General features: G+C 44.8%; 2 protein-coding genes across 2 annotated transcripts; one reads left to right on the top strand and one right to left on the bottom strand.

The window, feature by feature from the left end:
- Positions 1-2,288: 2,288 nt before the first annotated feature.
- Positions 2,289-7,233, bottom strand: TSACC (TSSK6 activating cochaperone). The gene is made up of 5 exons (XM_027827016.3): positions 7,096-7,233; positions 5,939-6,007; positions 4,842-4,871; positions 3,066-3,224; positions 2,289-2,680 (listed from the first exon to the last, which is right to left on the bottom strand). The coding sequence occupies exons 2-5, from the start codon at positions 5,982-5,984 to the stop codon at positions 2,472-2,474; spliced, it is 444 nt and encodes a 147-aa protein (XP_027682817.2). The 5' UTR covers positions 5,985-6,007; positions 7,096-7,233; the 3' UTR covers positions 2,289-2,471.
- Positions 7,144-22,769, top strand: CCT3 (chaperonin containing TCP1 subunit 3). The gene is made up of 14 exons (XM_037882699.2): positions 7,144-7,465; positions 9,068-9,129; positions 10,778-10,828; positions 10,915-10,977; positions 13,588-13,684; positions 14,680-14,797; positions 15,274-15,460; positions 16,991-17,140; positions 17,564-17,696; positions 18,429-18,510; positions 18,826-19,006; positions 20,473-20,718; positions 21,387-21,518; positions 22,385-22,769. The coding sequence occupies exons 1-14, from the start codon at positions 7,144-7,146 to the stop codon at positions 22,487-22,489; spliced, it is 1,929 nt and encodes a 642-aa protein (XP_037738627.2). The 3' UTR covers positions 22,490-22,769.
- Positions 22,770-22,820: the final 51 nt, after the last annotated feature.

The following is a 22,820-nucleotide window of genomic DNA, read 5'->3' as shown; positions in this document are numbered from 1 at the left end:
ATCAATCCCTTTTTCATCCATCCATCTTTTTTCAATCTTTCTTATCCATCCATCCATCTTTTTTCATCTCTTTCTTTCTCGTCCATCCATCTTTCTCTCATCCATCCATTCTTCTTTCTTTCATGCTTAACTTTACTTCCATGAGTCGCCTGGCACATGCATAAGTGTTTTCAGGATCAGGGCTGGCTGAAAATTTCCCCCGACACTGGTTTTTGATGTAAAATTGGGTTTTCAATTCAATTAATTTTTTCCCACAGAGTGTGCTTCCTGGGGGAAAGGTTCAACTTTTTGCTGGAAAATAAATAAATGAAACTGTTTAGGCCAAAACCTCATCCCTGCTGACTGTCTGCCCTAATGATTAGGAACATAGGAATTCACAGTCTGGATCAAAAAGTCTACGCTGGCAATGCTAACGTGGCTTGTGTCGTCGCAGCCACCTCCATGAGGGGCACAGCTCCCAGCGCTGGTGCACTGTCTGCACGGGCACTTGCTGCGCTCGGGGGGCTGTTTTTTCACACACCACTGAGCGAGAAACTTGCAGCACTGTAAAGTGCCAGTGTAGACACGCCCTGAGAGTCCATCTAGCCCTGTGTCTTTTTTCCAGCAGTAGCCAGCCCCAGCTGGAAGATACAAGAAACCCTGCAATGAAGGAATGGCCCCAGGGATTGTTTCCTTCTGATCTTCATGAGTTACAGGTTGACTCACGCTTTGAAGCATGGGAGTTATTGGAAATTACAGGTACCTGGCACCTCTCAGGATTTGGCCCTCAGTGTAGGAAGCTGTGCTTAGCTGGGAATCAGGATTCTTGGGTTCTAGTCCCATCTCTGCCAGTAACTCACTGTGTGATCTTGGGACTAGTCACTTCAACCCATTGTATTGTGAGGATACAGTTCTAGTACCACTGTAACCGGTATCTGGATTATGCAGATTCAGCCTGCTCCCAGGATGCACAACACGCAAATTCGTGAAGCATTCCATATTTTTATGCTCAAACAAATTTGTTAGTCTCTAAGGTGCCACAAGTCCTCCGGTTCTTTTTGCGGATACAGACTAACACGGCTGCTACTCTGAAACAAGAACAATGGCCTCCTAAATCAGCTTGCAGGCTCAGCTTGGGGAGCTACTGCGCAAATACCGTGCAGCTTGGCGAATACTGTGCTGTGTGGTTAAACCCTTCTCACACAAAGTTTGTGTACAACTGAATCAAATAATGAAAATATCAGGCCAACACCTCCAAAGTGGCTATCACTCCTCTCTTATACCCTGCCACCTAGGTGTTATATTGCAGCAAAGAACCTCCTTGACAAAAGCCAGGAGATGCCAACAACTGCCACTTTTCAAAACCATATGGGAAGCGCCTCATCACCAACACATCAGCAGAAGACCAGTCTGGACTACCAATCATCTCTACAGCAAATGCTTTCACAGTGTGGTGAGCAGAATGGGAACGGGCTGCCCCATCTGTAAGAAACTCCTTCCTTGTCATGATGAGGACTGATGAGAGACTGCTTGACTTTGAGCTGCCACGCTACCTCTGGTGCAAGCTCAACCATTTCAGAGGTGGGGTGGGGAGGTATGCAGCAAGTGACCATAACTGGGGTCTGAGGGACAGCCCTCCGCGTGGTTGCCGTGTGGCTGGAGACGCCACACACCTTCTGAACGTCTGTTCATCTCCTGCTATCAGGAGGACTTCCCAGACTCCACACATCTTTATGGTCCTACTTGCATGTTCACCAGCAATACCTGGGAGGATGCAGTAATTGGTATTTGCTAGAGCTTTGAGACCCTTGGATAAAAGTCACTAGTGTTAGTCTTGTTGCAAAGAAATAAAAAAGCCGCTATGAAGGCGTTAGATGGGAAGCCAGGCAAAGTTCATACCTTTCCTCCCTCTCTTCCTGTGATCTGGCAGCGCAGAGGGACCTTAAAATGAGGAGAATCAGCTCGCTGGGAATCCTCCCTGCACAGGAGCCACTCCAGCTGGTATGGAGCTTGCGTAAGGGTTCTGTATCCACCCTGCTCCCCATCTCCAGTGGAGGAGGCATGGCTGGAACATACTGCAAGGGCCATGGGAGGCAGAGCAAAAACGAGAGTAGCCCCTGAGGCTGTTCTAATTTACAGCAGAGAGTCTGGCAAGCCCCCAGAACATGGAGCGCATAAAGGGGCTTCAAGTCACCTGAACCCCAGGGGCCTGGGCAGAGTAACCTCAGATCAGACCCGACGCATCTCTCCATAAGCGGATTGCTGTCCCTTCCCTGTGCAGCCTCCGAAGGAAAACCTCACTCTGAAAGTATTTACAATAGTTTTACTTCCAAGCAGCACCGCTAGCATAGCCGTCTCAGTTGTCATGGTAACACAAACCCCAATCCTGTCGCCATACACTTGATAGCCAGTGCCAGAGTGAACGCAAAGGAGATGAAGCCGGAGGGATGAGACTACGGGAAGCAAAGCTAGCCACCGAACCTATGGATATGTTAGGTGGGGGAGGAGGCTGAGCTTTGCAGGCCCTTCTGGTCTCTCTGCTCCTTCCCCTTCTCCTCGTTGCTAGCCAGAAGCAAGCTCATGGATTCCTGCAAGCCTTCCAGGATGCTCAACTGTGCCAGAGCGATCTGGGTTTGGATCTGGATGTTGTTGTGCATACACTCCAGTAGGCCATAACATTCCTGTGGCTGATGATCAGGGGCTGGAGAAAAAAGGGGCAGAGCGCTGGTTTGTTTTCCCCTTCCTCAAATGCTAAGTGATTCTTAATTCTATTGAAATGTTGCCTGTTTACAGAGACCTGCATCCCAGAACCTCGCTGGGCTTTGCCACAGCCCAGTGCACAGGTTATTATCCCCACTTTACAAATGGGGAAACTGAGGAACCAAACAGGGAAATGATTCGCCCACGATCACACAGACCTGGGAATAGATCCTAGGAGTCCTGGGCTCCTAGTGCCTTGTTCTAACCACTAACCCATGCTCCTGCCCAGAACCGGGATAGACTCCAGAAGTCCTGACTCCTAGCCCCCTACTCCTTACCGCTAAAGAACACTCCCTTCCCAAAGCTGGAGTGGTTCCAATACTTACTGAATTTTTTCTGTCCTTTCCATATCCTTGCAGCCTGGGCACAGGGCAGACCTGGGCTGGGCCTCCGTTGGGAAGATGGAAGCTCAAGAAAGCTGGGGGAGGGTTTGGCAGGACATAGCTTCTTAAAAGAAGAGGAAGGGCTTTCAAAGTTATCCTCTCCTGTCAAAAAAAGGTTTGCATTACAAGGATGTTTTTCACTATTGAATAATAATCCCTAGCTCTTGTATAGCATTTTTCTTCAGGAGGACTCCAAGCAAGTGCTTGGAGTCCTCCTGAAGAAAAATGCTATACAAGAGCTAGGGATTATTATTATTATTATTTACAAAGGAGGTAAGTATCATTATCCCTATTTCACAGATGTGGAAACTGAGGCACAGAGCGGCAAAGCCCAAGGTCACTCAGCAGGTTGGGGGCAGAGTCAGGAGTCGAACCCAGCTCCCCTGAGTCCCAGTCCATCCACTAGGCTCACAGACTTACTATGTAGCATATTATGGATCTATTCCTTGTCACTTACACTAGTGCAAAACACGACCATTCTGATCCGGTAGCATTATACAGCTGCTTTGCACTGGTGAAAATGATGACAAAAGATGCAGGGTGATGAAAAATCAGGTTTTAGTTGTTAATGCTGCTTTGTAGACACTAACCAATTAATCCCTACCCCAACTCCATGGAGGGAGGAATCCTGTTAATTTTACAGTAGGGGAAATTGAGGCATAAAGGGTGACTTGCTGTGTGGCCTCAGGCAAATCATGTCGGTAGCAGAGCCTGGATTGGAACCCAGGAGTTCTGACCGTGCAGTTCATGACCGTGTAGCCACAACATCATACTGCCTCTCACGTAATGTCTAGGACATACCATGGATAAAATACAGTTTTATATATATACACCTTTTGTTGTTGTTGTTGTTTTCTGTTTAAATGGCAAACCGGGATCCCTAATAGAAATCACCCATTCTCAGAGTGCTCTACCTGACGTGTTACCAAAATGATATAGCCAATATATTATGACACGTTTCAGAGTAGCAGCCATGTTAGTCTGTATTCGCAAAAAGAAAAGGAGTACTTGTGGCACCTTAGAGACTAACAAATTTATTTGAGCATAAGCTTTTGTGAGCTACAGCATCCGATGAAGTGAGCTGTAGCTCACGAAAGCTTATGCTCAAATAAATTTTTTAGTCTCTAAGGTGCCACAAGTACTCCTTTTCTTTTTGCCAATATATTATGTATTTTTAAGCGAATCCATACCTATGCTAAAGTTAACCATTTTCCCCAGCAACCTCTATACTGAAATACATTAAAAACTGGAAGCTTTTGTTCTTGGTGCACACAGAGAAAGTAGTATTTTGCTGAGGTTTGTGAAAATAATAACTACCTGATATAACTGTTGCTAGAAACCAGGTACAAATTTCCAACAACCTCGGACAGCAAGTTCAGATTGCATTGGAATGGAAATATTAGGGTAAGAATGACACAAACTAATTTTGGGGACCACGGTAAAAGCCAAAGGTATATATACGCCTCAGCAGTGAATTAGATTTCCAGAACAATCCATGCTGCTGGTTGTATCCCCAGCGTGATGAAGTGGTAAAGTATTTAACTCTCATCTTTCTGTATCTGTGCAGATTGATCTTTGACTAACGCTCATGGGTTAACAAATTTGGTTGACTGTGATTATTTGGTGTCCTATTGTTAAAAGAGCCTAATCTTTACATAACAATCATTACAGTAAAAGTAGGTATAAAGATTGGGGATTTCAGATTGGGGAAATACGTACGTGGGCTTTGAGTGGATCGTCTCGCTGTGTCTGCAAAAGAAACAACTGTTGTTACTGTGAGTTTCTATACTGATGGGGGTAACAAGACTCTGAAGGAAGAGTTCTTCTGCTGCTCTGATATCTTTTCTTTGCAATGAGCCCTTCAAAACTGAGTGCCTGATTCTTATTGACACTAAACTGCTTTACACTACTCTGCCTGTGCAAAGGGATGCTACTGTGAGTATAACTAATTTATGATTTAGGGTCTCTTTATACTGCCAGAGGGGTCCAATGGCACTTTAGGGTAAACGAGAATAATAATCCCTAGCTCTAATCTTGAGCTTTTAATCAGTAGATCTCAAAGCGCTTACAAAGGAGGGTAATATTATCCCCATTTTACAGATACGGAAACTGAGGTTCAGGTAGAGGAAGTGACTGGCCTAAGGTCACCCAGCAGGCCTGGCAGAGCTGGGAACAGAACCCAGCTCATCTCAGACCTAGACCAGTGCTCTAGTCACTAGGCAACACTCTCCTATCTGCTTTTCATGAAAGTTAAGGATCTGTTCCAATAAGGTACTGAGCACCCTCCACTCCCTTCCGAGCTCAGCACCCTTCAGAATCAGACCCTCACAGTACTGTCTGTACAAGCAAAGATTTGCTACACTATCCCCTTCTCTTCTGCTGCTGTGCTATGTGTCTGTCATCATCCACCCCAGAGCTAGCTGCATTTAAGTGGTGGTGTGTATACATATAATAGTATGTGACACCTAACTTCTTCAAAGCAGTGTCCTCAACCCAGCCAGAAACACCTATGTATAACCCTAATGGCATGCAGATTACATATACTCATAGCAGGAATTATATTGTATGGAGTTGTAGTAAATCAGTACGCATATTAATTTTTTATTATTTGTATTGCAATAGAACCCAGGAGCCTCACTCATGGACCAGGACTCCATGGAGCCTGAAGCTGTACAAATACAGAACAAAAAGATGGACCCTGCCCCAGAGAGCTTATGTTTTGGCATGGGGAGCATTTATGTCAATTTCACTGCAAAAGTTCCAATTTGACCTTTAAAGGTTGGCTTGTGTCTGAAGTAGAAATGCATTGAACATACTTTTCCAGTGTTGTTTTTCTTCCTGAGCATCTGTTTCTGGCTCCATCTGAGGAGGAGCAGAGCTTGTGCCTATGGAAAGGAAAGCGCTAGGTTACCTAGGGGAATACTTTAAAGGAAGGAGGTTGGAAAGACAGACTAGAATGCAACTTTCTTCTCGGACATGTGTGCTAGCCAGAGACATATATTCTTTCTTTTTAAACTGTGGTGGTTAAAATGAAAGAAAAATTAGAACATACAAAGAGATTTTATATCATAACAAAGCTGTGAGCACTTGGAACTTTACAGAAGCAGCTATATGGGTGATTTACACCATATAAATACTTAAGGTGGCTAGAGCTCAAACCCCCTGCTCCAAATGCACAGGCCCTTTGCTCTGATACTGAAGGAGAATCTTCATTAGATTGTAGCAATATACGGCCTCTGGCACTTTCTCTTTCCATCCACAGTGGACTATAGCAACATGTGCGTTGGCTGGTTCACAGTAATGTTAACATGCAAGATAACACATTTACAAGTGAAGAACTTGTTCTTACGGGGCAATGGCTGGTTTTGCACTAGAAGTCCCGGCTGCACGGGGGTGGGGTGGTCAGTGAGTGGCACCCAACGCAGCACTGGCCCCCAAAGATAATATGCATCTCGGCCCCACCTTGTGCATGGTAGGACATCTCTAGCACTGATGCTGAGTCATATGGCCCAACATGGCTCATCAACAAACTACAACTCCCATGAAACACCAGTGAAAGGAAGACCCCCCCCCCCGCGTAAGGCCTACAGCTCCCATCATGCTTCGGGAGCAAGACGACAGAGTGTGGCCCAGGAAGGACTACGATTCCTAGCATGTCCAGGAGCAAGACTACAATTCCCATGATGCCCCAGTGTGAGGGAGCCCCGCGGGTAGGACTACAATTCCCAGCATGCCTCGGTGGAAGGGACGACGACTCCTGGGGCCCTCCACCGCGGCAAGAGCCAGCTGCCTAACGGGCTCTGCTCTCCTGCCCACTCGCCTCTACAGCCGGCGCGGCCGAAACCCGAGCGCGACGGACGCAGTCCGGAGGGCCGCAGGACAGGCTCCCTCCTCCGTGTCCATCCAACCGCTGCTCGGAGCTTCTACGCATGCGCATCACCTCACCCCCCGGGCCCTGCACAAGTGAAATCACCTCGCCTGAATAATCGCGCAGGCGCGGTCTCCCGACTTCTGGAGGCGCATGCGCAGTATTCCCTGTCCCCTCCCAATAGTGGCAGTTCCAAGTCGAGGCCCCCACGCGCTGAGCAGTCTCCTCTCAACCGAGCTTGTGCTGAAGTGGGGGGCGGGTCCTATACGTGGCGCCCTGCTTCCCGATTGGGTGCCGGGCGTCTGGCTCGGGCGGCGATTGGCGGGCGCGGTGGCGCGCCGGCTAGGGTGTCGCGCAGCGCGGTGCAGCGGCGCTGTTCGGAGTGTGTCTCTCTTGTCTCCAGAAGGTTCCGCGCCGGGTCCTCTGCTCCGAGCCGCCGCCAGGATGATGGGCCAGCGCCCCGTGCTCGTGCTCAGTGAGTGTGAGGGGCCGCGCCCCGCCCCGCCCCTCCCACCGGCTGGGGCCCCCGACAGTGTCTCCCCCCACCCCGGGGTCTCCCGAAACCTCCCGCCCCTCCCCCACCCCGGGGCCTCCGGAAACCTCCCGCCCCTCCCCCCACCGGGGTCTCCCGTAACCCCCCCTGCACCTTCTCCCTGGGATCCCCGGGCCCCCCCCTGCATGGGTCCTTCCTATCATCGTGTCCCTGCTATCGGTCCCGCAGGCCCCCCACCCCCATGGGTCTCCCATAACCCCCCTTCCGCTTTCCATGGGTCCCCCCCATTTCCTTCCTCCCCCCCCCTTGTATCCATCCCCACCTTACATCTTCTCTCCTGAGGCATCTCCTCCGTACAGCTCTTCCCCCCCCCCCCCCGGCCCCGATCCGTACAGCTCCCCACACACACATTGGGCCCCTTCCCTACCAAGTTCCGCTCTCATTGGGGTCACCCCATCTATTGGGATTCCTTCCCCTCTGGGTCTCCATTGTTCCTCCTGTTTCTTGGGTAACCTCCCAAATTTCTCCCCCAACCCTTGTATTACCCCTATGTATTCCCCACCCATTTCTTCTTGTTTTACAGCCTCGCTTCTCATGTGTCCCATCAGTTTGGCGGTGCTCTCCAATTTTGGTCTCTCCTATATTAGGTGCCCTGTATATTCCTCTCCCACCTTGGGGTCACACTCTTTGTAGTCCTCTACATTGGCATTTCTTCCTATTTGGGTTCCCCCTTCTCATCCCCTTTGGGGATCCTCTTTTGTAGCCCTCTTGTGTTGAGTTTATTTCTGTTTTTGGAGTCCCTCCCAGTATTGGGGGCAGGAGTTTTCACTCCTCCCTTCCCGTTATTTCACTCCACTTTTGTTTCTTCCCCTCCCCACAAAACGATACCTTGCTTATCCAAACTGGGTTTATAATAAAGAAATGACATCACATTTAATATGGGTGGGGTTTCTTTGGGGCAGACCCTTGTGACAGGAGATCACCTAATGTGGGTGTTAGTCTCAGTTATGGGTATAGTTAATACACACTATTTTATGTATGGCAGGTTATGGGTCATTGAGGTGCAGTATGGAGACTTAACATTTATAATGTTTTACCTATTATAGTGCTGAAGAAAAACTTCTTAAAGCGATAATTTTTCAAAGCACCATAAAGTTACTATGTAGCAATTTTATAGTAGATTCTCAGGAATATTGACTCACTTGAACGTTGAGTACTATTAGCCCTCTTTTGGTGACAAGTCAAGACATCTTATATATTGCCTTATTTGGAAACATACTTTCTATTCATGAGACTTAGATAATGGAGAAGAACTTAGAAATCTTTAATTTTGCTATTTGATATTCTTTTAAATTAAGAGGGGAAGTTGGCATAATTTTATTCTAGTGGCTGTACCTCTTGGGTACTCTCTTATTTAAATGCATGGCTCCATTTAGAGTTGGCCATAATTCATGTGCACATGAGTAAGATTACATCATTGATATGTTGTCCGTATTGCCTCCTCATCATTGGGTTTCCCATTAAGAGCTCATAAGATCAGTTATATTCATGCTGATGCTGTTTTTTGTTTTCTGCATGCCGTAGGTCAAAATACAAAACGTGAATCTGGAAGGAAGGTTCAGATTGGAAACATCAGTGCTGCTAAGGTACTGTTTTATGCTACCGAGTACGTTAATGAACTAGAAATCAAAAGGGGGCAAATGCAGCATAATGAACTTGGAACATTTTTAGCAGGTCCTTTGATTTCCCTGTAGTGCGCTTGTTGATATTTCTTTACACATCTCAAATGAAGAAATGCCGATCACTCCCTTGCTGTGCTAAAATAACAGGTGCAATTGAATAGAACAACTTTTTATTCTAGTGATGACAGTAAAAAAAAAAAAAAAAAAGTAAAAGAAAAGTTAAACTTCAATCCAGAACGCTGCATAAGTCTGAACCTTGACACCTTGTTTAGCAAGTAGTTTGGGGTGATGTCTGAGAAGATGATTGTTAAAATATTGTGTCTGATGTCTGAATAGAGGCAGCTGTTGTTTTAACCTTTAAGCTGTATTGTCATGCCTAATTAAATCTTACTCTTGCTGCATTCAAGGAACTGCAAAATCATTGGGTCACTTATGTTAATTACAAGGTCTGCATTTTCTGTGTAGTTTGGAGGGATTATTCAAGTGCATTTAGAATTTTGAAGCACTAAATGTGGTGTTATGAAACCCTGACTGCTGGACTCAGGGGATTAAAGGGAGACAATTTAAAGTCAGAATGAGTAGCCTCGTATTTTAGAGTGCAGGGCAAAAATGGAAACATTAGACAAAGTTTGAATCAGTTCAGTTCTTCAGTGTTATTTACATACAGTTCAAAAGTAGAAACCACACACCTAATTCTTATTGCAACATGCACAGTGTGATTAGGAATTCGTAACCTCATGTGTGATGTCTAGGTAATGTGTGGCTATTTAAGTCCTATCTATTTCTTTGTAAAGAGTTTTATACTGGTATATAAAAGGCGCTCTGTACCATCAAACTCTAGTATATTGTTATGTAACTACCTCAGTAGTGACTAATTGTATGTATGTATTGAAACATTTCATGGGACGATGCACAAAGAAGCAACCTTCATAGCCAAGGGTCCACCTAGTTCATTATCTTACCCCTGACACTGGCGAATTCTGGATATTTCAGGGGAAGGTGTTTACTTTTCACAAGGGACAGTTTATGTATTAGATATCTATGGGCAGTGCCTTCCTACCCTCAGGATTGCTTATATTTTTCAGCAATTAATATCATAGTATTAAATCATGCAGGACAACAGTTTTGTCCAGTGCAATATCTGGCTTTAAACTAAAGTGTGTGCCATCTCTATATATGCTTTCCCTTCTACGTATACATCAAATGTTGGCTAACTAGTACTATTATAGTTATATTAGAAATAGGAGTTTCAGATCTTTCCTGTTCATGTTTAACTCTTGATGCTGTCAGAATATATTGTCACTGAGCTTTAACACACAAAGTTCATGCTTAGTGGCAAAGAGGTGTGGTAGTGAGAGGTTAATGAAGTGAGGCAGTACAGACTAGGATTGAATTTTTCTCTCACCACGCTCTCTAAATATTAACACAGGTCATTTTTTGGTATAAAAACTAGGACATTCAGCTTAGTAGCTTATCACTTGATATTTTCTCTTCCCCTTCTCGTGAGCTTTGCTTTCAAAAAGAAAAAAAAAGGGGGGGGGATGGTGGGGGAGAGAACGTACATTAGTTCTGAAAACTCCTGCATCATTTCATTTTTCGTCTTTCATTTTAGACCATTGCTGACATTATCCGAACATGTTTGGGACCAAGAGCTATGATGAAGGTAAGAACTTTTGTTGTAGTCTTTGCATTAGAAATGCTGTGTATCTTAAAGATCAATCTAAATACTGTTTCTCTTCTCTAATGTAGATGCTTCTGGATCCAATGGGTGGAATTGTGATGACCAATGATGGTAATGCTATTCTTAGAGAAGTGAGTATTCCGTTTTGATACCTTTTTCTTAAGCAGATACTCAATGATTTCCACATTAAGTTGCCAATGTACATGTTCTAGAGTTGTCCAAATAACCGCAAATAATCATATATAGCCCTTATATAGTATTTAAAAACAGTATGCTCCCGCCCCAGACAGAGGATGGACAATGAACTTGTTGAGTGCCTGTTGCTACTAAGGTTTCAGAGTGGTAGCCGTGTTAGTCTGTATCAGCAAAAAGAACAAGGAGTACTTGTGGCACCTTAGAGACGAACAAATTTATTTGGGCATAAGCTTTCAGGGGCTAAAACCCACTTCATCAGATGCATGCAGTGGAAAATGCAATAGGCCTACAGAACCACTTATAGCCTCATTCATGGTACATAAATGTGTTTCACGGTATATGCATATGATAAAATTTATATACATGTAACTTGTACAGATTTCCCTCTGGAGCTTATGTTACCTTGCAACTGATAAATATTTAGTTGTCTTAAATTAAAAACACAATAAATGTTAATATTTGAAATTCAGATCCCATTACATCATTTCTGTTTTACTGTGGTTGGCCAAGGGGGTAAGTTTCAGTAGAGCTAACGAATGAGAAATATTTATTCAAAAATATGTTGGTGGCAAAAAACAAACCCCAAATCAAGCCCACAACTCTGTAAAATCCTTATGCAGTAGATTCTGCTTAATAGCAACCCTGTTCATACGTTTTCTGTAATAGAAACGTTTTACCTAGAACCAGTGCTGTCCAATTGACTACAGTGTTAATTGGTCTGGATATTTGCAACAGGCTTGCCATTTATTAGCACCTTTTTTTGCTATGATGACCCGTGGCACCCCCACTCCATGCATCAAGTATCGGGGGAAAGCTGTGTTAGTCTGTATCCACAAAAACAACAAGGAGTCCGGTGGCACCTTAAAGACTAACAGACTTATTTGGGCATAAGCTTTCATGGGTAAAAAAACACTTCTTCAGATGCATGGAGTGAAAATTACAGATGCAGGCATTATATATTGACATATGAAGAGAGGGGCGTTACCTCACAAGTGGAGAACCAGTGCTGACAGGGCCAATTCAATCAGGGTGGATGTAGTTCACTTCCAATAATTGAGGAGGAGGTGTCAATTCTAGGAGAGGCAAAGCTGCTTTATCCACTCCATGTGGAAAGCCTAGCTGCTGGCAGATTTGTAGGACTGTAGCCAGGGTCAGAAGTGCTTGGAAGTGCAAAACCTGGGCCCCAGGTACGCTGTGGGCAGGTCAGCAGTAGAGAGGGGGCCTGCTGCCCAGAAGTCTGAGCTTTCCATGGGGAGTGAGAGCACTGGGGCCCTGTGGGGCTGCATGGTACCTCTCCCTGCTGTCTCTAGGCTGCATCCTGCTCTGACATTCAGGTACTCTGCAGCCCCAGTGCTTCCTTCCCTGGCTGCAGCCCTAGAAAGCAGGTTTTCAGGGCTGCAGCCCCGGAAGGAAGCGTAGGGAAGTGCTGAACAGTGGCCACAGGCACGTTTGTGGTGCTACTGTCAATGAAGGCATGTCCCAGCGCTCATTCTTATTAGCGACTGCTGGTTAGTGGCAACTTTTAGCCGTCCACTGAGAGGTTGCTAAGTGAAATCTGCTGTAGCTGTACAAAGACCTTCCCTCACAGAGCCCATGGAATTAGAAGCTTGAAGTAATACAGGACACGGAGGATTATTGCAAATGGCGCTCTGTACAAGAAGAGTTGGACTCTGAGATCAATTATGCCCAGTGAATTTGACAGAAATTGAGGATAAGAAGGTTCATATTTAATTCATTTCCTTTCCCTGGCATGAGGAAGAGTCTTAAGTGACAGAGGAATTACAATTGCTAATTTTGCAGTTAAATTCTCTTAAGTGCACATATGCCCCCAAGAGTAGAATTTGTCTCATTGTCTGAATTTTGTCTTTGTGTCATTATGACACTAATTTATTTAGTGCAGACAGTGGTAGGTGTTTTACCGACATGTTAGAGGCAAGGTCCCTGGCCTGGAACATTTACAATTTGTATAATTCCTATTAAATACTGAAAACTGACATTTTTACGAATGACACCCTACAATACACATTTTCCTTTTCAATTAGAATAGAGGTAAGTCAACTTTACACAGTTCTATTGGTTTATTTGCTTGGGATGAGTAAAATATCATTAGTTGATTTTCATTATCCTTGCTTAACACAAGGTTATTTTGCACTTGGGGTAATACATTTTCATAATGGTTTTGCAAGGCTGGTGTAACTTCCACATTAATTTATTGTTATAATTGTGTGTTGCGTGCATCACTGGCTACTGGCTTTCACCAACTGAGGCCTTCAGAAAGAGAGAGAGACACCGACCATTGCTGTCTTTCCACACAAATATTTTTTTAAAGTATCGAGAATATTCCTAGTGCCTAAAAATCTACTGGAGATGTGACATAAATAACATTTTATCTTCTGCCTCAGTATTGGGAAGAAAATTCTTTGCCAAGATGGGGTGAGACCTCTTTCCATGCTCACAACTGACTTCAAATTTTCCACTCTCGCTAAATGTGAACAAGTACCTTGCATTCCAGACCAAGTGTTCCCATTTTGTTTTCTTCCCTGCAGATTCAGGTCCAGCACCCGGCTGCAAAATCCATGATCGAGATCAGCCGTACTCAGGATGAAGAGGTTGGAGATGGGACCACATCCGTAATTATCCTCGGTGAGGACATGCTTTAAATGAAGGAGGGGTTGCAGCTAAAGTTTGTTGAGTTTTGGTTAATACATCTATGGCAAAGCGATATTCATTTTAACATTCACATTGATGCTCTTCTATTTCTGAGATATTGACAAATGCTGACTCAGATTAATGATGAGCCACTTTTTCTAGGCCTGGCTTCTGTCTTTGGCAAGCAAAGTTGAAACATTGGACAACTTGCCCTGTGGATTGAAGGATGGCTAAGGGCTAAGCATTTTGCTTTTGTGCACCAGTTTTCTGTGATTTGGCACTGGGGAGTTACTATCTAAGGGGCACCTCCTTCTCTCTCCCTCCGCCCCAATATGTCTCCAAGCATTGCAGCCTCTTAAAATTTTCTTTCCTCGTTTGCGCACTGGGTTTCTGAGAGTCTCTTACCAAGGAACCCACACCCCACATTTACTCATGGGGATGCAGGGTGAATGCTCAGAGCATCCCTTAACAGTTTTATGCTAAGGAAAGCATAAATATGATGTTTTTTTATCACCAAGATGAGCTAGGCCATTTACATACAAGTAAAGGTATGTTGACACAGGAAAAAACGACAACAAAACCATGACAGTGAGTCTGAGCCCAGGTCAACTGAGTTGGGCTCGTGCTGCAGGGCTAAAAATAGCAGTGTACATGCTCTGAGAGCCGCCCCTCCCACCAGGTTTCAGAGGCCGGGCTCCAGCCTCAGCCTAGATGTCTACACTGCGATTTTTTCATCCCACAGCGCAAGCCCCACAAGCCTGAGTCAGTTGACCTGGGCTCCGAGACTCATTGCCGCTGGTCATCTTTAGCTGAAGACAATTCCCCGTCCTTAAGAGTTTATATTCTAATTTAAGCAAATGATCACGATTAAATTATAGAAGAGATGTGTTGGCGATTACAAGGCTCCTAGACTAGGTAGCAGGTGCTTTAGGTATCCCTTATTTGATGTGCCAACAGTTCCCACTAACTTGTCTTTGTTTTTTGTTTAGCTGGAGAGATGTTGGCTGTTGCCGAGCACTTCCTAGAACAGCAGATGCATCCAACTGTGATCATTGGTGCTTATCGTAAAGCTCTGGATGATATGATCAGCACTTTGAACAAAATCAGGTGAGCAGTGCTGTTTGGAGTTGGCATTATTTCTCTGTGCAATTCTGGGGAAAGATGAAACTCTGGTGATTCAGCCCAGCAAAGTGTAACTCAGGGGGAGGTCTAGAAACCAGTTTGTATAGCCACACAAGTTAGCAGTGTCAACAGCGATAAAGTAAACCTAGTTCTCATGGCTCTATTTGGGAGAGAGAATGTTCTAAAAGAGTATTTCTGTGTTGCAGTCTGTTAATTATCATTGTACATTGAATAGATATTTGAATGGAGGTACCTCCAGGCTGTTGTCTCTGAGCAGACCCACAGTAATTTGCTTATTGCTAAGCAAGTCTGATCTTTAACCATCTTTCAGTGTGAGGAAGATCACTCCCAATAGGGAATAGTCTTGCAATTTCAGAGAGCTGGTCTGGGTTATTTAATAAATCTTTTCCTTCTGTACTGTGAATAATATCCCGTGTGCTGTTTGTTGTTCCTTGCTCTAGCACTCCAGTTGACGTGAACAACCGAGAGATGATGCTGAATATAATAAAGAGTGCTATAAACACCAAGGCAATAAGCCACTGGTCTGACTTGGCCTGCGGCATTGCTCTTGATGCTGTCAAGACTGTAGAGTTTGAGGAAAATGGCAGAAAGGAAATTGACATCAAGAATTATGCAAAAGTAGAAAAGGTAAGTATGCTTTGGACTCTCAATTGTTTCTGTATCTTTCTCACTAATGGCAGAGCAACTTTCTGAAGCTAAAATGTATGCTCTGTGTGTGTACAGCACATTCCATTACTGGGGCTACTCAGCACTACAGTAATGTAAATACTAAATAATATTAATGTAGGACCTTGTGGGAAAGGTTTTGTATTCTACTGCTGCTAGGTCAACAGGAACTCAGTCCTTGGGAATATTTTATACTTTGTGCAATCATCTTTGATGCTGTGGCGCAATGAAGGGAATGGAGTTGGGGAAGGAATTAATTTCAAGGTTTTAGAAACCAGGTTCGCCAAATGAAAAAAAGTAATATTGATGGGAGAGGGGAATATCTGATTTTTCAGACTTCCAAGAAAGTATCAGCAACAATGGAATGTAAGTAGTCCCTGTGTAGTACGTTTTCTCAGGTACTAATAGTTTAGGCCAGTTTGCAATAGTTACCCTAGTACGGTCTTCCATGACCTGAACAAGTCATAAGTAGTTAGGACAGACTGCACATTCTGTTTTCAGTACTGAAACTAAGTAAAGTTTTAAGCCCATTCATTTGATTTCAAAAGTACAGACACACATTTTCATGGGATAGACTTCTGAGAGCTTTCCTTTCTGCTCATACACTTATAGGCTTGTGCTCTTATAAACTAATTCTTAAAAATAAAGGCATTGGAACCAGTATTCAGCCATGTAGAGAGGAGAACTTATCATCTAGTGGTTAGAGCACTGGGACTCCTATGTTCTACTCCTGGCTGTGCCACTGAGTTGTGTGGCCTGACGCAGATCACATGACCACTTTGTGCATCCGTTCCCTGATCTGTATGATAGGGATAACTACTTCAGAGGAGGCCAGTGATGCTAATGTGTTTGAAAGGTACTATTGGAAAAGGAGAAGTCTTATTTTGGAATTCAGTTTTCAAAAGTGTCTGTCTAAAATTAGGCATCCAAGTGTAAAAACTTAGCCTGTTGTACTGTACAGTGGAAAAGGACAGCAATCAAAACTAGAAGCCACACGTTGGTTCCGAGAATGCTGTGGGATTGTAAAAGGGGTAATCAAAGTGTGTCAAAACATAGTGTGCAAAAGGAATGGTGAAGAAATAGGGTTAAAACTTAAGGACAACTGGAGCCAGCTTTACAAAAATATTTGGGCTCCTTGGGAGGGGATTTATGAAAGCACCTGAGTAGGTTCAGTGCCTAACTCCCATGAAGAATCAGTGGGAGTCAGGTGTCCAACCTGTGTAAGCGCTTTTGTAAATTTGTAGGAACCTACTAAGTGTCTAAATACCTTTGGGAATCTCTCCCCAGCCTTCTAAAGGGCCTTACAATTTGTTTGAGGCAACTAATTCCTCCTTAAGTATAAACTGGTTTGTTTGTTGTAACTTTAAAAATAAATTTGTGCTAGAGATTAAAATCTGCCAAATTTGTATTCGTTTTCCAGTCATCTGGAGAGTTACTTGTCTTCTCATTTGCTTCGATAACTCTCACCTATGCCCTGCATGTGTCTGTCAGATTCCAGGTGGCATAATCGAAGACTCTTGTGTCTTGCGTGGAATCATGGTAAACAAAGATGTAACTCACCCAAGGATGCGTCGCTATATCAAGAATCCACGCATTTTGCTTCTGGACTGTTCGCTGGAGTACAAGAAAGGAGAGAGCCAGGTAAGGCAGGTCTTGTGTAAAGATGTCTGCAGTTCTTTGTATGATGCTAGTGAAAAGAGCCAACAATGCCATTATTGGCAAGGGGTTTTGAATGTTTTCTTCTGCTTCTTGAGGGTTTGTTGCAGCTCGAGACTTACATAGAGCCAGGTATGAGTAAAATATACGTAGAAACACTTCCCCATTCTAATTAACAGTGAAATACTCTGGTGCTACACAAATGGCAGGACATTACACCAAGGCTTACTCATCGGATCAACAGCTTTCATTGTGTACTACTGATTCCTTTCACCTCTTCTCTGTTCAGTCTGTGTTAGCACCAGTTGAACGAACAAGAAAAATGGAGTATGATTGTTTTAAGGGACATGCATTTATGTTAAAACCTTGTAGAAAGAGACTAAGCCTTTTAAACCGCTTTCTATGCAGACTGATATTGAAATTACCCGTGAGGAAGACTTTGCACGCATCCTGCAAATGGAGGAAGAATACATTCAGCAAATCTGTGAGGACTTGATAAGGGTCAAACCGGATCTCATCATCACAGAGAAAGGAATCTCTGGTAATGTATATGATTGAGTGTAGTGATGGACAAATATAACTGTAGTTGTGTTTCAACATGATCCTTTAGTGTTAACAAGTGAGAGAGTGGTAACGAGTTCTGAATATTGCCTTTCAGAGAGCAAATATTAAAGCAGGCTCCTAGATTTATGCAGTGCTAAAGATCCTCTCACTTTGTAGACTGCCAGGGTGGGTGGGGTAAAAGTTAAATCTCCAATTTGTTAATTTTTCTGGATGTGTAGCTTGCTTAGGGTCACTACCACTCTCCCCCTGTGCACGTACTTATTGGGAAGCTTGCGATCCCACTGGTTACGGTCCATCAGATGTTGCTATACTTATCCAGTAGGATGCATAGTCTGTATGATTTATTTTAAGCTGATGGCTGACCCCTGTGATTCCAGTGACTTCTGTGGATGCTTAGCTTTTGTCAGGGTTTGACCCATAGTTTGGTCATGTATTTAACACTGTTGAGAACAAGAACCTAGCAGAACACAAAGGAGCTGGGTCTGGAATGTCTAATATCATTTTATCCAAGCAGCACTGGAACGTTTTTTCTTTGCTGATGGTTTAGGAGAAGTGTTGAGCACCAGGTTCTTTTATTTCCATAATCCTTGGTGTAGGTTCCAGAGTGGTGAATAATTTTAAACCAAACCTACGTATCATCAGCTGTAGAAACTCAGTCTTTGTGGTGACTCTTCTATGTAAAATAACTTATCTGCAAACTTGGTTTCAGACTTGGCCCAGCACTACCTGATGAGAGCCAACATTACAGCTATCCGCAGGGTGAGGAAAACAGACAACAACAGAATCGCCAGGTGAACAGACCTTAATTGTTGAGAGCCACGTTACGCAGCCCTCACGCGTGTTGAGTAGTATTGACACACGGGCATAGCACAGTTGATTTCAACGGGACTCTTGCTGTTACCTCAGTCCCTCCACGCAACTCTCCCTTATTTGCGTGTTGCACTTCAGCTTACAAACTAGTCTGGACATTTAGGGCATGGACTGTGTGCTACACGTTTGTACCACACCCAGCAGAGTGGGGCCCTTATCATATCAGAGTGGGGCCTCTCCACTCTACTGCAATCCAAACCACAGCGAGGGATTTCTGTTTTGTTCCTTTGTGGTAGGGCCTGTGGAGCTCGCATTGTGAGTCGCACAGACGAGCTGCGTGACGAGGATGTGGGGACCGGAGCCAGGCTTTTTGAAGTTAAGAAAATAGGAGATGAGTATTTCACCTTCATCACAGATTGCAAAGACCCCAAGGCCTGCACTGTCATGCTGCGTGGAGCCAGCAAGGAAATCCTAGCAGTAAGTTACGGCATGATATACCTTCCCTTGATGCCAGGAGGCAGAGTTCCCTGTGCAAATTGTACCCCTGGCAACAGGAGGGAGCATAAGCACTATCAAAGAAGTTTACTAATTCCATCATCATGGCATCTTTCTGATTGCCAGCAGCATTCCATTGCCATGCAGAGCCATCTTGTGTGACAAGATTTACTGCTAGCCGGTATCTCAAAACTGTGAAATGGTGTGGAAAAACGGGAGAGTTGATGTTTTCCAAGGAATTCCAGCCTTAAACACTGCCTAGGGAAAGCAAAATCTATATTCCCCAGAGTAAACAATTGACCAGTGGACATCTGTGTGGATTTTAATAGCACTTCACCTATGACAGCTTCATCTGTGTAGCACCTTACATCAAGGATGTTAAAACATAAATATATCCTTTATGCTAAAATAGTTTCATAGAGTTTAAGGACAGAAGGGACCATTTAGATCGGGGGTGGCCAACCTGTGGCTCCGGAGCCGCATGCGGCTCTTCAGAGATTAATATGTGGCTTCTTGCATAGGCGCTGACTCCGGGGCTGGAGCTACAGATGCTAACTTTCCAGTGTGCTGGGGCGTGCTCATTGCTCAACCCCCTGCTCTGCCCCAGGCCCTGCCCCCACTCCACCCAAGTAGCCTGCCCCTTCCCCCACAGAGCCCTCCTGCGCATGTGAAACAGCTTATTGCGGCGCGCTCGGGGGCTGGAGGGCGGGAGCTGATGGGGGGGCGGGGGGGGTTGCTGATGTATTACTGTGGCTCTTTGGCAATGTACACTGGTAAATTCTAGGTCCTTCTCCAGCTCAGGTTGGCCACCCCGATTTAGATCATCTAGTCTCGCTTCCTGTGTATCATAGGCCATTGAATTTCACCCTGTATTGAGCCCAAAAGCTTTTCAGTGCTCAAGGGCCAAAATGATAGTGTGGCATAAGGAGAGAACAAGTTGCCACCAATGCCCAAGGGCGCTGCAATGGCAGCGAATTGCATAGGTGAAGTAGGCCCAGGTGATCCCAACCACCCCCATGCTGCAGGGGAAGGAACCCCCCAAGGTGCATTCATGCCAATCCGATCTGGGTGCATATTCCTTCCTGACCCCACATCTGGCAAAGTGAGAAGTAAAATGAGGCACGTAATGGTCACCTGACTTATCTAAGACCTACTGAACTAACTTGGTGGCTCCCAGATTTGGGAGTAGAACACAGATCTGCTGGTGCCTAATCCCGTGCTTAAACCTGCAAGCCTTGCTGCCTCAGGTGAGAACTTGAAGCAGTATTGAGTGTTCTGTAAACAGGTAGCCATGTCATATTGGTGCAGATTTTAATACTGGCCTTATTCTATGGTCCTGACTGTGTTCTGTAGCCTCTGTCATGCTGCTGTTGCTTTTGGAGCCTGTTCTGCTTTAATATGCAAACCTGTAAATCTATCACTTCTTTGCCTTTTTCTTTTTTTCGTAGGAGGTGGAACGCAACCTCCAGGATGCCATGCAGGTGTGTCGTAATGTCCTAGTAGATCCTCAGCTGGTGCCAGGAGGGGGCGCTGCAGAGATGGCTGTTTCTCATGCATTGACAGAAAAGTCTAAAGTCCTGACAGGAGTGGAGCAGTGGCCCTACCGTGCGGTCGCCCAGGCTCTGGAAGTCATTCCAAGGACACTGATTCAGAACTGTGGAGCCAGTACCATCCGCGTGCTGACCTCACTAAGAGTAAGTCCATGGGACTCTAGCTGACAGGACAAACTTCTCCAAAGAGCGAGTTACTATCAGCCTCTCTTTCAGCTATAAAATATATTTTCATCTTGGAAATCCTAGCTAGTTGTGTGAGTAGAAACAGCATGATGGATCGTTTGGTAGTGGTAGCATGTCAGATCATTGGAGACCTAAAGATTTGTAACAGGTTTTTACAAATCCTAATACACGCAGACACAATCTCCAAGTAGTGTTCGTGAAATCAATTTCTGTGCAACGTTTGTACCCAGATATTGCAGTTTTGGCTAGTGCATGAGAACCTGAAAGTGAAACTGACTAGTCTGTTCACTGTCTAAACTGAGTGAATATGCCAAAATTAAGCAAATGGCATAGAAGATTTCAAATTAAATTTTTAGTTTTATTTATACTTACTGTCAGACCTTACTAACATAGCTGGTGAGTTAATTTGTCATCGGTTGATGACTCTAAATCTACTTAGTGTTTAGTGCCGTTTCAGTGCTGGTCTCCATATAAATGAAATGGCTGTCCCTTTAAAACTTACACGTTTATAGTTAATCTTAATGATTCCTTGCTATTTGCATAGAAGACTGACTGAATGAATCAATGTTTCAGATTTCTTTCAGAAAGATGGGTTGGTTTGAGATCTTATTACCAATTTATTACAGGCAAAACACACTCAGGAAGGCAGTCAGACTTGGGGAGTAAATGGTGAGACTGGAGCCTTAGTGGACATGAAGGACCTGGGGATCTGGGAGCCTTTAGCTGTCAAATTACAGACCTACAAGACAGCTGTGGAGGTAAGGAAGCAACTGATGAGTGATTGTGTGTTGCTGACCCTCTGTGCTTGAGTGTCTAGAGCAGGAAATCGTGTGCGGGAAGGGAAGAAATTGCTACGGTGTCTCCATCCCTACAAGGTCGGTAGATATGGTGGCCCGTGCAATCTATGGCTGGGCGTTGCCACAGTCTCAGAGAAATCCAGGTCAAAGAACATACCTCTGGGATCTAGTTGATAGGACCGTGTGTACTGCACTGTGGTTGTGGTGAGCTGATTGGTTTGATCAAACGACCCTTTCCTCTCTTCCCCCACAGATTAAGATTTGAACATTTAGTAGAGTGGTGGTGTGTGGTAAATTAAGCCAGTTGTACTCTCCCTTCCTGCACATCACCAGAAAATTTTAAGTATTTTCCCTATCAACTTCATCTCCCAGCCAAGTTCCAGTGTGTGTAAATGCCTTCCACCTAGTTACAGCAGGATTCAGTATTTTCAGTACTTCCCACCATGTCATATTGCCGTGTGCTGTTTAAAGCAGCTACCATGTTCCACCGCAGAGGTGGCCGCATTGCCATAAGGTGTGAAGTACTTTGGGATTCTTGGGTTGGCTGTTGTTCTTCTGTGATACAAATGTTCAAGCTACCAAGAGCTGAAAGCAAAGGCTGCTGATCAGATTTAAAAGCGGGCATTGCAGCATTCAGTGGGGTGTCCCGCCCCGGATTGAGCACGGGTTTTTTTTTACACCACTTCAAATTGGTTTAAGAATCAAATTAGTTAAATTGGTGTGAATACAATGCGTGCAAGCCCTAAGCAAAAGCTGGCTACCTCAGCAAGGTGCCCAAGCTGCAGCACGTCCTCTCCCTGACTCGGCCCTGGGATTTTTCTCCCCAGACTGCTGTCCTCCTCCTCCGTATCGATGATATTGTTTCGGGGCATAAGAAAAAGGGGGATGATCAAAACAGATCGCCTGGAGCTCCAGATGCAGCCCAGGAGTAAGAGGAGATTGAGGAACCGTGCGCCTTGAACTACACTATGGAAACAGCCAAACAAAATTACTGCTGCATCTCCTCGGTCTGGGCCTGGGCCTGGACGCAGTCTGAGTATTGAGTGTTAGTTTGCCTGAAGTCAGTGGGTGGGAGGGAAGGTACATGACTGTGGGGAATGGGCTACTGTCACATGTGCGTCCCTCTCCTATTTGGAGACACTGACGCTTAATTTAAGTATATACTGTAACTTTTGCTGTTTGCTTCGACAATAAAACGTGTCACTCTGTTCAGTCCCTTGTGTCTATCTCTAACACGACTCACTAGCCTGGAGCTGCACGGTG

Source organism: Chelonia mydas, chromosome 24 (assembly GCF_015237465.2).
Source record: "Chelonia mydas isolate rCheMyd1 chromosome 24, rCheMyd1.pri.v2, whole genome shotgun sequence".
Taxonomy (NCBI): domain Eukaryota; kingdom Metazoa; phylum Chordata; order Testudines; family Cheloniidae; genus Chelonia; species Chelonia mydas.
Note: the sequence above shows the minus strand (reverse complement) of the source record. Positions and strands in the feature narration are given on the sequence as shown.